The 16635-nt window shown below is 39.7% G+C and overlaps 1 protein-coding gene across 2 annotated transcripts in view; it reads left to right on the top strand.

Moving 5' to 3' along the window:
* Positions 1-16635, top strand: part of LOC150088305 (SMAD family member 3-like) — a 176411-nt gene that overhangs the window by 38741 nt on the left and 121035 nt on the right. Inside the window, exon 3 of one of the 2 annotated variants that reach the window (XM_090370696.1) lies at positions 8203-8207. The exons of the other annotated variant lie outside the window; for it this stretch is intronic. Within the exon in view, the coding sequence (XP_090226822.1) occupies positions 8203-8207 (5 nt within the window). The remainder of the gene's footprint in view (positions 1-8202; positions 8208-16635) is intronic. 2 annotated transcript variants of the gene reach the window in all.

Raw genomic sequence — 16635 nt, 5'->3', positions numbered from 1 at the left:
ACTACGTGAAAATTTTTTCTCTCTTTTTGCTACACATTCAAAATTGCCAGTTGTATATTTCGTTAAGTGCAAAATGGTCAAGTGTATTCAATGTTGCATGATATGAATATGTTTCTATTCACGGAAAGGAGACTGCGTGTAAACAAGAGCACGACACAAAAAAAAAAAAAAAAAAAAATGATGACTATTCAGATTGAGGCATTCTTTCTGCCTTATCTCTTTACTTTTAATTTAAAAATGGAGCATTATCCTATTTGTTGTCCTTGGTTCTAGTAGTCAGTGGGCACTGACATGTAAACATGTGATAATCATCACGTGCTATTGTTTATTTGCATTACTGCCCCTCCATTAATTGAGTATAATGCAAACGTTTTTAATCAGTTCCGTGGAACAGGATTCCACAAAGTCAGCCATAGCAATTTCATTACATTAGCTTTATTAATACAAGATCCAGGTGTACATTAAAAATATCATGGTGGGGAGTATACATTGGTTCATTATTTTACTGTTTCAGAAAAACTGTGATATTGCTCTTCAGTATGTGACTATTTCCTGAATGCTATCCATACAAAATTTATTCTTCTCTTGACTTCCAGCCATTTTTCATTATTACAGCTAATAACTTGTCCCAGATAAGTATATGACTCCACCTTTTCAATTACTGCTCCTTCAATCATTATTTCCCTTTCTGTGGCATACTTGTTCATCCTTACTTTTGTTTTAGCCATATTCATCTTTAGTCCTAAATCCTCACTAACTGTGCATAACTGATTAAGATTTTCCTCTAATTCTTTCGTAATCTGCAAATCGTAAATGGTTTAGGCAGAAAGGAGTCAATGTGATCTCTGTTCACATTGACTCCTTTCTGCAACCAGTCTAATCTCCTGAAAGCTTCCTCAAGAGCAGCAGTAAACAGCTTTGGAGATATTGTGTCTCCTTGTCGAACTCCTTTCTCGATTTTAAATTTCCTACTGTCTTTGTCTAGTCTAATAAAGGAGGTAGCACTCCCATATATTTTCTTCAAAATCATACGTGGGGTATCTATGCTTGTCTTTCCAGTGCCCAAAACATTGCCTTATGCTGTATGGAGTCAAATGCCTTTTCATAATCCACAAATGCCAGGCATAATGGTGTTTTATATTCATTTGCTTTCTCCATTAGCTGTGATATTACGTGAAGGTGATCCATAGTTGAGAATCCTGTCCTAAAGCCAGCTTGCTCTTTCGGTTGATTCTCATCAAGTATTCTTTCTAATCTGTTAGTAATGACCCTTGTGAACAACTTGTAGATGTGGGATAACAAGCTAATTGGTCTATAATTTCCAATTTCTGATTTATCTCCTTTCTTATGCAGCAAAACTATGATTGCATTATTCCACTGCTTAGGCATCACACCTTTTCTAATGCACTTTGTGAAGAGCCTTGCCAGTTTTTGTGTTATGTCTCTTCCTCCCAATTTTAACAACTCTACAGTAACTTCATCTTCCGCTGGGGCTTTCCGATTCTTCATGTTCTTCAATGCATGTTCTACTTCATCAGGAAGAATATCGGGTATGTCGTATGTGTTGCTACTTTGCAATCCATCTTCACCACTGCTGGCATCATTCCGTCACTCCTTGTATAATTCTCTATAGTAGTCTTCTGCTATTTGAATTATGCCTTCTCTGCTGTTTATAAGTACACCATCGCTATTCTTCAGTTTCAGTATCATTTGTCTTTCTGTATTACTGCTCATGGCTGCTGATTTAAATCCTTTGTTTTCCCTTAATGCTTGTTCTACTTTTCTTGTGTTAAATCTTCTTATGTCCTCTCTGAGTCTTTTTCTAATGGCTTTGCATAACTCAGTATACTCAATTTTCTCCCTGTCAGTGTTTTTCTTGCTCTTTTGTCGTCTTTGGTTCATCATTCCTCCAGTAGTCAACTGGAATTGAACATTGGGCCTTTTCAGATGAGTGGTCGGTGGCCAGTGTATTGACTAAGCTGCCACCAAGAACTACATGTTAACAGCAGATGGCTTCACATGGTCAGATAAAATGTCTAAAGTGATAAATATATATTGTTTAATAATATTGTATTAATATCTCTGTGTGGTATTTTTTGCATGTGAGGAAATGTACCCCACATGTTACTTTAATCTCTGAGCCATAAAATGAACAAAAATGGTACACATTTATTGATCAAAAGCATGACTATGTATTTCTTATACCGTAATATTTTAACAAATAAAAATATGAAGCATTCTAAACCAAAAAAAATATAAGTACACTAGTTGTACGCGGCGTAACATACGCCATCTTTCTGATTATGATGTAAATGGTTTAATCTATATCCTTCAGTCTTCACCATTCTTGTTTAGTGGCGATATAATTCTACAGCAGTCACCTGTGGGATATATGCATATGTCTCTATTTGCAGGTGGTTCCCCATCTTCTCCAACAAATATTGCAGCAACCTCCGTTTTGGATGTAGGTACATTATATTGTCTCTTATTTAAGTCTGGGTCTTCTATAAATGCTATGCGCACATTCATTTTTGGATTGGCCTGGGTTATTTGATGTATTTGTTTATGTGACTCAGAAATGGGTTAGCTTGTCGCAGCATCTCATCCAATTGTTGCATTACTTCGGCCATACACCCTTGGTTTGATTGTTTTTCAAGCCGTTTCGTTGTTGCTTCGGCAGAATTGAAAATATAAAGTTGTCCATATCCTGGTTTATTTGGGTGTATCGGTGAGACCAAATGGTAAAGCTGGCCATGTATTCAAAAACAGTTTGGACGATTTCTAGGTGTGTGATTTAATCTCTGCGCCCATTGATGCGAAAGCCATTGCTGAGTTGTATTCTTGCATATGTTCTCTGTAGTTATTTGCTTCACGTTTTTTGGTAAGTAGCTCTTATAATAGAGTAGGTTGTCTCAAATAGTGGGTCAAGTGACACCTTTCCATTTAGTGTATTTATTCGATGTGTTTAACTCATGTCCCCAATATCTTGCATTGCAATACTCACAGTTGTAACACATTTCCTATGTTGTGCTCTTCCACATTAATTACAGCTTGTTGATTATTCTCATCTGGTACTTCTTTTTGATTAGTCCTACAGCATTTTGCCCATCTTCTCATTTCCAATCTTGTTTCTCTTTCTTCAATGTTTTCTGTCTGTCTATATAGAGTCTTGTTTCGGTCTCTTAATTTATTAGATCTCTCCTCTAATGTTGCATTAGCATTTCTTCTATATTTTCTCAAAGTTCGCCATTTTTACACTTCTTAAAACTTAGAATGGTTTATTAAAATCTAAGACAGATAAAATAAATATACAAGCATAGGTTGCCTTTCTTCAGTCGAAAAATGTTAGTACAAAAATTAATAAAGAATGTCCAGCACGGTGGTCATGCAAGGTGAATCGTGTGAATGGGTGCTGGCAACAATTAGCATTTGGAAAATTTGGGCAGCATACTTAAGTGTTTTATATATAAGTACATGTAAATTTAAAACACCCTTTTTTGATTTTAGTTACCGTATTTGATGGTATTTAAGATGCACTTTTATTCCAAAAAAATGCCTTGAAAAATCACCCTGCATTCTATATGCGGAAGTAAGCCCTTCCTCATCAGCATCAAGGCAAGCAGGCAGGGGTTGTATTTCGCTGTTCAGTTAATATTTTCATCAGAAAAGCCTTAGAAGGAAATGGAAGCTTCAAGATTTCTCTCCAGGTTTCTCAATAGTTTGCTGATCTTTTAAAAGGTGGCATGACCTGCGGGCCAGTTAGTTCTGTGCAGTATTTCCTCATGGTGAGTGTGTCTTCGTGTACAGTAGTGTACTTTAATTGTGTGAAGTGACTAATCACAACAGTGAATTGTAATCATTGTGAGTGACTGAAATAAAATGAAGAATGGTGTCAATAGTATACCAGTTTTGGCCTGCTGTGCTGATGGCACAAAATTACATAATTTTTGACGTTAAAAACGTTTTTACTGGTGTTATTCCAAAAATTTTGCAACTAAAAACCGTCATGCATTATGAAAACCGAAAAGCATTATGAAAATTTATTCCAGTTTAATTTTTCTTCTCCTTTACCAAATTTAATGAAATTTTGATGGAGAGCTTTATCTTAGCTCTATACTAGAAGAAAAACTTTCGAACCTCTGAAAATTGCAGTAGTTTTTCCAGGAGTGGAAAATATGAACATGTGATCAAGGAAATTTTCTCACATAATAAACGGTGGTCCTGGTGGTCTCTTAAGGAAACCATCTCTTCTCATTTGGGACCGGTTCATAGTCTATAGAACTCAAGTCATTAAAAAGATGGTGATGGAATTCACTCCACAGGTAGTTGTCATTCCTGGTGGACTGACAAGCCAATTGCAACCTTTGGATGTTTCCATAAACAAGCCATTTAAGCAAAATATGAGAGGAAAGTGGAACAAATGGATGGGAGAAAACCCCAATCATTACCTCACACCCACAGGAGAATGAAGAGGCCCACAACCACAGGTGTGTGAATGAGTTAAGGAATCTTGGAGAAATATAAGTGGTAAAATAATTAGTCTTTCAAGAAGACTGGAATTAGTAATGCCCTCCATGGCACTGAAGACACTACGTTATTTGAAGATATCAGTACCAACATTAGCGAGGAAGAGTATTTGGGATTTGAAGGCAATGTTTTTTTTTTTTTTTTTTTGTTTTCAAAATGACTAAACTTTCCATTTGCAGAACACTGTTTTTTACCATTCCCTCACTGTCTCTTTGTTCATTTTCAATTCTAGTGGTAGTTTGCTTCATATAAAATATTTTCTAATGTAGCTGAGATTCTTTTATTTCTCTTTTAAATTGCTATATTGGTAAATTAATAATAATTAAATAATGTATTATTATACAGTATTAGTATTTTTCTTGCTGTTCTGATCACATGTTTAGGATGAGTTTTTTTTCTTATTTACACATTAGAATAAACATTAAATGCCTAAATATACTAAAACTTTTTTCCTTAATTTTCCTTTCTAAAACGGAGGTGCATCCTATATTATGCCCATACGTCTTATATGGTACTTAATTTCAAACTGGTATCCACCTGTGAAACACTATTCACCATTACAAGGACTTTTGCCTTTAGTCAGTGGGTGGTTGATAGTTGGAACAAACTTCCATCTGTTGTAGTAGAGGTCAGCAACTTAAATAAGTTCAAGGCAGAACTAGACAAACATTTGTAGTGAATGGATTGGTGAAATGGGAAGGGATTTTTTTTTTTTTTTTGGCTGATGCTATATAAGCTTGCTTTCTTGCATTATATGCCTCTGCTAATGCTTTCAGTTATGAAATTAAGGCCAGCTTTGACACAACAGAAGCATTAATGAAACTTGCATTATGAGTTGGTTAGATTTTGAAACACTCACCTAGGCAGCACTGAAACCTCACTGAGTTTTGTAGATTATGGTACTGTATTTGCATTGCCCTTTTTACAGTTTTGATGGGTTTCAACTTTAGTGGTACCACCCAGATTTTCACTTATTTCTTTTTGACAAAAGTTTCAAGTCTTCATTCTGAACTGAAGGTGAAGTCTTGTGTGACTAATTTGATTGGATACAAAGAATAACTTTGATATCATATATTTGGATCTTAGAAAAGCCTTTGATACTGTTGCACATGGAAGAGCTGCACAAATTGGAGCAGTGTGGCATTGGAAGCAAATTGCTGCTATGGATAAAGGGATGGTTGAGTAGGAGAAGACAGAGTGGTAATCAATGGACACTGCTCTTTGTGGACTAATGCTATTAGTTGAGTCCCTCAGGGTTCAGTGTTGGGTCCATTGTTGTTTTCTGTCTGGGCCAACCGGGCTAGCCGGGTAGGTAAAGTGCCTGCCTGGCAACCTAAAGGTCGCGGGTTCGAATCCCGCTTCGGGCTTGGATCAGAGTACTGCAAAAAAACCTTGGGAGGTGCATTATGGCCACAGAAGCTGATGCGCCAACAACTATCAAAAAAAAAAAAAAGTTGTTTTCTGTATTTATATATATATATATATATATATATATATATATATATATATATTTTTTTTAATGTAAACCTCAAACATGAGAGGTCTTAGAACCTATAGTACTTAGTACCGTGCTTGGGTTGGAGGTTGAGAAGATGAAAGAAGATATTTTTGACATTGGACTTGAACTTCTGTAGACTGCTGGTGATTGACACTGATTGGTGTGGTCGTTACTCGTTTCTTATTATTATTGGCAAGTGCAAGAAAACAAGCTCATACAGCATCAGTTAAACAAAAAAAACTAACACTTCCCATTTCATCTGTCCATTCATTCTAAAAGTTTATCTAGCTCTTTCTTTAATTTATTCAAACTGCCCACTCCTACAATACCAGATGGGAGTTTGTTCTAACAATCATCACCCTCTTGCCTGAAGACAAATTTACACACATCCAGCCTGCAACCATCCTTCCTCGATTTGAATGCCTTGTGTGGATGTAGTCGGAGCAAGAGGAAGGATTCCACTGGCATTGAGTTACTTTGTGATGAGAAGGGCAATTTTTTTTTTTAAAGTGTTGCAACACTGAAGTAGTTCATTGAGGGCAGTCTCTGAAATACCATGCATCTTGTTTTTCAGGCTTCTGCTCATTCTAATAGAAGCAGTGCAAGAATCTCTTTCACCTCTGCCAGTGGCTACTGTCAATCTATTGGTCTTTGTCTCCCCCCAAGCTAGCAGTTTTCCGACCCACCTAACACTGCCTCGATAGCATCAGGTACAAGTAAACACATGGGTTGTGTTAGGGTAGCTAAGAATAGAAACAGGTGCAGGTATACTTGCGTGTACACCAATGCTAGGAGTTTAGTAAATAAATTTGATGAATTTGAGGTATTGCTCAAAACATCGAAGGCAGATATTGTTGGGATAACAGAGACGTGGTGTCACACAGATATAAGGGATGCGGAACTGCAATTTGGGGAGTACAACGTCTACAGAAAGGATAGACAGGATAGGAAGGGGGGAGGTGTTATGCTATTAGTTAAGAAACACATAAAAACCAAGGAAGTGAAGCCAGTCGACATCGCTGGACAGTGCAGTGTGGAGTCAGTTTGGTGTGACATAAACATTGGGAGATCAAAATTGAGAGTAGGAGTGTGCTATAGGCCTAATGACTCTGATGAGTATAATAAGGAACTGTACAGGGAAATAGAGTGGGCCAGTAAATCAGAGTGTCTTATAATTGGAGATTTTAATTTCCCAGATATTGACTGGAATTTGGGGGCTGGATACTCACACACTAGCAGGGCTTTTGTGGATTTATTGGATGATTGTTTTCTACATCAGCATGTTCGGGAGGCAACTAGAGGGAGTAATACTCTTGATTTGATTATCAGCAGTGATTCTTCATGCATTAAGAATCTGCAGATAAATGAACCACTAGGTGGCAGTGATCACAGTGTGCTGAAGTGGGATTTACTCAAAGAGGTAACTACCATTAGGGGTAAAGGGAAGGGTTATTGCTTCCGTAAAGGCGACTACGATGGACTGAGACAGTATTTAAATTCTATACAGTGGGACCAACTGATGATGTTACCAACAGCAAATTCAAAATGGGAAGCATTCAAAGAACTTATCTTGGAAGCTACTAGGCTTTACATACCAACTAAGAAATATTGTTCTAGGTTTAGGCCAAAATGGATATCAGATGAACTAATGAGGCATATGGCAGAGAAGAAAAATGCATGGGATACTTACAAATTAACACATGACACAGAAGCCTATGATAGATACAAGTTGATATGCAACCAAGTTACAAAGGAGGTTAGGCAGGCGAAGGCAGATTACGAGAAATCCTTGGCAAGGGATGCAAAGAAAAACAGCAAAGAGTTCTTTACTTATGTAAACTCTAGAAGGAAAGGGATGAATCAGATTGGTCCACTTGATATTGATGGGTCAAGTGTTGATGATCCTGCTCAGGTAGCTAACAAACTAAATGAATATTTTGCATCGACATTCACACATGAGGAGTTATTCAGCGAGGGGAATGCCAGAGGTGTATTCAACTCTAGCAGTAAGTTACAGAATCTTGAAATAACTGGGAGTAAAGTGGAGGAGAAACTGTTGAAGATAAACACAAGAAAGGCACCCGGGGTGGATGGGATCTATCCAGTTATATTAAAGGAGGCAGAAAAGGAAGTAAGCAAACCCTTAGCCATAATTATGAGAGCTTCCTTGGACTCAGGGGAGGTACCCATAGACTGGAAATGTGCAAATGTGACCCCAATTCACAAAGGAGGATCAAAGGCTGACACAAGTAATTATAGACCTGTGAGTTTAACTTCTGTTCCGGGAAAATTAATGGAGGCACTGGTTAAAGAAGCACTGCAGAATCATCTAGACAAGACTTCAGTTATAGTTCGGACACAGCATGGCTTTGTTAAGGGGAAGTCTTGCCTGACCAATTTGATTGGATACTATGATGCAGTCACAAAAGAGCTGGATGCAGGGAATAACTTTGATATTATATACTTAGATCTTAGAACGGCTTTTGATACTGTTGCACATGGAAGACTGCTACACAAATTGGAGCAGTGTGACATTGGAGGCAAATTGCTGCTATGGATAAAGGGGTGGTTGAGGGGGAGAAGACAGAGAGTGATAATCAATGGACACTGCTCATCGTGGACTGATGTTATTAGTGGAGTCCCTCAGGGCTCAGTGTTGGGTCCATTATTGTTTTCTGTATTTATAAATGATATTGATGATGGTATATCGGGATTAATGTCCAAGTTTGCAGACGATACAAAGGTTGGCAGGGTTGTCAAGGACACTACTGACACTATGCTGCTGCAACAGGATCTGGAAAGGTTGAGCAGATGGGCTGAGAGGTGGCAAATGAAGTTTAACATTGACAAATGTAAAGTACTACACATGGGAAACAGCAACCCCAGAGCAACGTATCAACTCTGTGGTACAACACTGACAGTGGTAGAGAATGAAAGGGACTTGGGGGTGGTTGTGCAGGCAGATATGAAGTTCTCTGAGCAGTGCAGACGGGCTGCAAGAGTAGCTCATGGAGTATTGTCAATGATATACAGGAATTTTTCCAGCAGGGATAAGGAGGTGATTATTCCATTGTATAAGGCGATGGTCAGGCCACACCTAGAGTACTGTATACAGGTCTGGAGGCCTCATTTCAAGAAGGATGTAGAGCTGCTGGAACGAGTACAGAGAAGGGCAACAAGATTAGTGAATGGAACAAAGGGGTGCTCTTACGAAGAAAGGCTTAAGTTTTGCAAATTACAGAGTCTGGAGACTAGGCACCAGCGAGGTGATCTGATAGAGGTGTATAAAGCCTTGAATGGTTTAAGCATGCTCAATGCTGATGGGATTCTTCCTCTAGCTCAGAATAATGACCTGAGAGGGCATAAATTCAAATTGAGGAAAGACAGATGTAGGATAGACGTGCGGAAATTTGCCTTTAGCCAGCGGGTGGTTGGTTGGTGGAACAGACTTCCATCCCTTGTGGTGGAGGTTGATAGCCTAAATAAGTTTAAGGCTCAGCCGGACAGGTATTTTGAACGAACAGCGGGGTGAAGTGGAAGTGGTTTTTTTTTTTTTTTTTTTTTTTGGCTGATGCTGCATAAGCTTGCTTTCTTGCATCAAATGCCTCTACTAATGCTAATGCTAAAGTGTTGCAACACTGAAGTAGTTCATTGAGATGGAACATGCCTTTGTTATGAGACAAAGTCCATGCAAAAGAATTATCTTTTCAATTTTATTCAGCTTTGTGGTGTAGTATAAACTAAATGTACTGTCTTAGTGACAATATCGGGAGTTTAGCACTTGTTACTCATTTAGAGAGATATGGATTTCAGTCCCATGAGAGAGTGGAGAAATTCTTTAAGACTGCTTTGTCCAGTTTTGCATGGGAACCACCTGTAGTTAGTTAATCTCAGACAAAGGGAATAAAATTTCTCTAGAATACTTTGAGTTGCTCAGACTGCACAACTTGTATTTGGCTGACAGCATCTTCAGGTGCGAGGGTACATAAGTGCATGTGCTTTGGGTGCCCATGGCTCAAGCTCACATGACTATTAAATACAGTGTTGTTTCTTGTATTTTCTCTATTGCAAACTCCTCATCTAGTGTGTGGTCGTCCCAGAGTATAATGAAAATTTAATTTTAAGCTTATATAATGAACAATAAATTAAATGAATATATTTGATAATTGATTGAAGCAAAATAATTCATAGCTAAAAAGGGAAAATAAATCAAGAAGCAAAATGAGTTTGTAGAAACCAGATGTATTAAAAAGGCAGTAAGTGTATTGCAATAATATTTCCAAGTTCAGTTGTCTGCCTAAGTCTATAACTGAAATTTTTTCCCCATTTAGGAAAGTTTTACTATGTGAACATTTTGAGATTACATTGTACAAATTCAACAACTTATCCACCTTGTACATATGGTACAATAATGCATTTCAACACAAATATAATTTTGTGTTAACCTATTTTATAATATATTGATATATAATTCATCTTCTATTCCCCTGAAGCGTGTTGCTTGTTGGATTTAGGATAAAGCATCTGTCCATCTTCTCGGTCTTCCTCTACTTTGTTTGCTTAGGTCTCCAGTTCTTTAATCATCCTTTTTTGTCTATTATATATTATCCATTTGTTAATAAGTTGTTTGTATTGTTTTCTGATTTTCTCACTTTTAAGTTTGTCTTATGTTATTAATTCATAATAATGTATATAATGTATGTTGAATAATGTATAATATAATTTAATGTATGAGTAATATAACAAAACTTTGAACTCCTGTAGTCCCTATGTCTGTTTGAGTGACTACTAAAGATAAAATGAATAATTGGTGAAGGTAAAGAAAGCCAACACGAGAACCACGAGAAACGTTTAGCAGTCAAGCGCGTTTCCCAGTACCACAGCTTCTCCCTGCATTCTCAGTAAACAGATGGTGCGTGTTATCGGTAATGGCAGTAGAAGTCGATAATGATGTATTGATTAGTTTTTTTTTCTCATCATTAAAAGCAGATTATTGGAGTTCATGAGTGCAATGCCTTCGTGGCTGAAATGGACTTATGGGTACACCCTCCAGACTGCCTCAGTCCCCTCGACGTGGGCACCAGTACGTGGTGAGGGGACCTCCCAGTGATGCTGCTGGGCTTCCAGATTAGCATCACTAGGATCTAACACCCATACCTTTGTTCCAGGGTTACATCTTTGGAATCCGGCATGTGCAGCCGTGCGTCGCGACCCGTTTAATTCGGAAAGGGGGATCCTGGTGGTTGAGGGGCCCAGCCTTAATACACCACTTTGGCCCCTGCTTCGACAAGATGGGTGGTCCCGGACTGGCCCGACTGGGATCAATCGGCGTGTGGTTCTTACTGCTAGGGTCAACTGCGTTCCAATAAGTCTCCCTCCCTTTGGTCCTGGGATGGGATCAAGGCTTATTGGAAATGTGGGAAATAAGCTAACTTGGCATCCCATTTGTGTATGCAGTACCTGCTAGTTCACAAGTGGGCGTCCCCTTGTAAGGCTCCGTGGTGGGTGAGGTACTTAGGGCATCGAAAATTTTTATCTTACTCTATGGGTAATTTAAATCCTTCTTCTTGGGCCTCAACAAGGCCCCTACCTAATCGATCGTCAGATGAGAGTGACAGCAATTCTGCTAGAAGAGCCAGAACTGAGGAGAAAACACCATCTGTGACACCTCTTTTCCTCATTTTCCTCTTTTCTCCATTCCACCGGAGAGTACTCAATTGGGAAAATGTCACCTTTCTTTATCCAGAAAGGATTAGAAGGGATGGCAGGTTCACCCAAATCCGTAAAACGGCTACGTTCTAGAGATATTTTAATTGAAGCATCAAACACAAATCAAGCCAAAAAAATTTTGAAAGCCATATCTATAGGGGGAATATCCATCATCGTAACCCCTCACAAAACTTTGAACTCTTCACGAGGTGTCATATCAGAGTGGGATCTTCTTCACGTTTCTGAAGAAGAGATCTGCTCTGAATTAAAAGAACAAGGAGTAACGGCTGTCAAGCGAATATCCATGCGTGAGGATGGGAATCTCGTCCCTACCCGAGTTCTCATCCTAACATTTAACACCCCACAGCCTCCAAGTTCCATCAAGGCAGGGTACTTAGACTGCCCAGTGAGGATTTACGTTCCAAACTCACTGAGGTGTTTTAAATGTCAAAAGTACTGCCAATCACAAACAGCTTGTCGTGGTAACCCTGCCTGTGCTCGATGTGGTGCTAAAGATCATGAGAGCAAGGAATACCTGGCTCCTAAGCCTAATTGTACTAACTGCCAAGGAGAGCACCCTGCATACTCTCGAGCATGCCAGCGGTGGAAGGACGAAAAGGAGATTCAAAAATTAAAAACTCATCTGAACATCTCCTACCCAGAGGCTAGAAAATGCATACAACCAATAAATAGCGGGAAGCCTTCATATGCTCAGAAGGTTTCTGCAAAGTGCACTATCGGTACACAAACAGTGATGAATGTACCACCAAGAGAGTCATTCACTCAGATTGCATGCTATTTATTGAGTTCACAAAAGCCCACCAAAAAAACAGTCAGCTGCCACTCCTAGTGCTCCACCACTACCAAAACCAAGTGGTAAAAAAGAGCAACCAATAATAACAGAAAGAATGGATGTAGAGGACAAGGAGGTACCAGACGAATCAGTCTTGGAACCCTTCGTGGAGGAAGAAATGGACAACGGACAGCGTCCATACTTCCCCAAAAGAGATAAACCCAAGACTGATAAAAGTAAGCCCTCAGTAACTCGGAAGCCGCCTGATGGACCCACCAAGCCAAAATAATGGCGAAATTCCTACAATGGAATTGTCGTGGATTCCGGCGAAATACTGATGACATCAAGACCCTCCTGCAAAAGCACGAGCCAGTTTGCTTTTGCTTGCAGGAGACTTACCTCAAGGCAAATGATGATCCCACCATGCGTAACATCTCAATTTTTCGTAAGGATAGAATTGCAGATGGTTCTGATGTAGGAGTTGCTATCCTTGTGGGCAACCAGACCCCCATTCAGCCCTTGCTAATTACAACCAGCATAGAGGCTGTTGCAATTCGCCTTACAGTGGGATTTTTATTAACTGTGTGCTATATTTATTTGCCACCTGGGACTGACATCTCCCAGGAAGACCTTGGTGATCTTGTAATGCAGTTGCCTTCCCCTTTCTTACTTCTTGGGGATTTCAATGGACATAATACCCTGTGGGGTAGTGCTAGCAGCAATGGACTGCTAAATGACAATGATCTCTCCCTTCTAAATACTGGAACAAACACCTTCTTCCACATGCCTGCCCATAGTTTTCTGCTATTGATCTCTCTATCTGCTCCCCTTTTCTACTCCCTTCACTCACTTGGGAAGTAGAGGAGAACCCATATGGAAGTGATCACTTCCATGTGATAACCTCGTTACACAGTGGGAGACCGTGTCTTCCTTTCAGGTTACCACGGTGGAAATTTGATCAGGCTGACCCTGGCAAATTTTGACATCTCTGCAGTCAGTCAAGAGCTTATCAATGATGCATCACATACATAACAGAAAATATTGTCCATGCAGGTGCAACTACAATTCCAAAAACGTCCACCTGGTTTCCTCCGTTTCCAAAACCATGGTGGAATTCACAATGCACATCAGCAAAAAAGTCTCAAAATAAAGCGTGGGGGATATTTCGCCGATATCCTACCACGACCAACCTTATAGCCTTTAAACGCACGCAAGCCAAAGGACGCTACATCCGCCGTCACAGTCAAAAGGAATCGTGGATCCGCTTTACTTCATCAATTACTCAATCCACTAGTTGATCTGGGATAAAATCCGGAAAATGAAGGGGGAAATACACAGCACACCCCTCATCGATCCTGGAATATAATGGATGTACTACTGCAATAGCCAATGCTCTTGGGGAAACATTTTCTAACATCTCTGCAACTTCATCTTACTCCCCAGAGTTTCTGGTCTTAAAGCCCAAGAGGGAAAAACAGGCCCTTAAGTTCACATCGAAGGGTTCCCACCCATATAATGGGCCATTTATTATCTACGAGCTGTAAACAGCACTTGCCCATACAAAGGCTACCGCTGTTGGACCAGACAACATCCATTATGAAATGATCAAACATCTTTCACCAGAATCCATGGACTGTCTGCTTTTCCTGTGCAACAGAATCTTTCTTGAAGAGCATTTTCCGGATACCTGGCGCAAAGCAACTATTCTTGCTTTTCCCAAGCCAGGAAAGGATCCTAAATCTCCGAAAAGCTATTGTCCTATTGCTCTGACTAGCTGTCTGTGCAAAATATTTGAGAGAATGGTCAATGCTCGTCTCTTATGGTATTTAGAATCGAATGACCTTCTCTCCCAATTTCAGTGCGGCTTCCGAAGGAACAGGTCCACACTGGACCACTTAATTAGACTGGAAACATCTATCCGAGATGCTTTCCTAAAAAGAGAACATTTGGTGTCCATCTTCTTTGACATGGAAAAAGCGTACGACACAACTTGGAGATTTGGTATTTTAAAAGACCTTTACAATCTCGGTCTGAGAGGTCACCTTCCCGTTTTTATTAAAAATTTTTTAATAAAAACTGCCGTTATTTCCAAGTTTGTGTAGTATCCTCCCTTTCGTGGCCCTTTTGCCAAGAGTAGGGGGTACCACAAGGATCTGTCTTAATTGTCACGCTTTTTGCCATTAAAATAAATTCTGTTTCTGAACAACTTACTCCAACTATAAACAGAGCACTCTATGTTGATGACTTCAGCATATTTTCTCAATCATGCAATATGAGGGTTATTGAGAGACAACTACAACAAGCTATTGACCGTCTTAACTCCTGGGTCACGGCCAATGGTTTCAGGTTCTCACGGGAGAAGACCATTTGTGTCCATTTTTGTCGCAAACGTAACCTCCACCCTGAGCCTGAATTACGACTTGGACAAAGCACCATTCCAGTTGTATCAGAGATGAAATTCTTGCGACTCATTTTTGACAAAAAAGCTGACATTTGTCCAACACATGCGTCAGCTACGCACGAAGTGCACAAGAGGGCTTAACATTCTCCGCTCTCTCTCTTCTACCTCTTGGGGTGCAGACCGATGCACTCTACTCCATCTATACCGTGCACTTGTACGCTAAAAATTAGATTATGGGTCTCAAGTATATGCATATGCCAGAAATAGCGCTGTTCGTTGGCTTGACCCCATCCATCATCAAGCCATTTGTATTGCTACTGGTGCATTCAGAACATCACCTGTCCAAAGTCTGTATGTCGAAGCAAATGAACCACCCTTGTCGCTTCGACGAATGCAGTTGTTTCTATAATATGCCTTCAAGCTGGAATCCTGGCCAGACCACCCGACGTGGACATCAGTTTTTGAGCCACGATTGGAAAATCTTTATAACACACACAACGCACTGCCATTCGGCATTCGTGTTCAAGAGCTACTCAATGAGCTTAAAATCTCGGTAGACAAGGTTGCTCGATCACCAAAGGAACCCCTTCCACCCTGGCATGCACAAACACCAGCATGTGACTTCTCGCTCAAGATTGCGACAAAGTCTAATACTCCGTCTTCTGTCTACCTTCAGCTCTATTCACAACACCGTGCAGAACATTCTGACTTCTTGCCAGTTTACACAGACGGCTCGAAGTCAGAATCGTATGTGGGATCTGCTGCTGTTTTTCCAAATACCATATCAGAGCAGATACCCCTTGACTGCAGCATTTACACTGCAGAGCTGCATGCTATAGAGTTAGCTCTAGATCACATAAGAAAACACCGATACCAACGGTGTATTATATATGCCAATTCAGTGAGTGCACTACAGGCTTTATCAGTGGTGTCACGCACTAATCATCCAACCCTGTCCCGAATTCAGCAGATAATATACAGCCTCTATGCAAGTGGATTCGATATCCGCTTCTGCTAGATCTCCAGTCACATCGGGATTAGAGGAAATGATTTGGCTGACACTGCAGCCAAATCGGCAGCCCTGACGGATAATCTTGACATTTTAGTCCCCTATATAGACTTCAGGCAAGTGATCCATAATAGCTTACAATCTCAGTGGCAAGATTCGTGGCATCACCTGATTACTACAAACAAACTATGTGGAATTAAGCCTGTGATCCATCCTTGGCGGTCCAGCTTACGCAGGGATCGCAAAGAGGAAGTTGTTCTTGCTCAGCTCCACATAGGACACTGTCATGTGACACACTCCTTTTTGCCGAGGGCTGGTGACCCTCCTATGTACAAGCAATGTGACACCATTTTATCCATTGAACATATTTTATGCGATTGTACCGGTTTTAGAAATGCTCGTTTTACTGCTTTTTCCCATCTGACTGAGCCATATACACTCGGTCAGATTTTAAATGACAATGTGTCAGCAGTTTTTAAATTTTTAAAATCGATTAATAAATATATATTCATATGAAATATACAATTTGCTTTTATCATTGTACTGATTTTATTTATTGATATGTCCGTACATATATGTACTTTTCGATGAAGTAACCTTTTTAAAAGTGTTTAGCTTTAATTTTTAATTTTCACCTTTTCATGGCGCACTATAACCCTGCTGTTTTTGCGCCACAAAAAATCAAAATCAAATCAAAC

Source organism: Mastigoproctus giganteus, chromosome 3 (genome assembly GCF_048544385.1).
Source record: "Mastigoproctus giganteus isolate SK-2022 chromosome 3, ASM4854438v1, whole genome shotgun sequence".
Lineage (NCBI taxonomy): Eukaryota > Metazoa > Arthropoda > Arachnida > Uropygi > Thelyphonidae > Mastigoproctus > Mastigoproctus giganteus.
The sequence above is the reverse complement of the archived record's forward strand: the minus strand, read 5'-3'. Positions and strand labels throughout refer to the sequence as shown.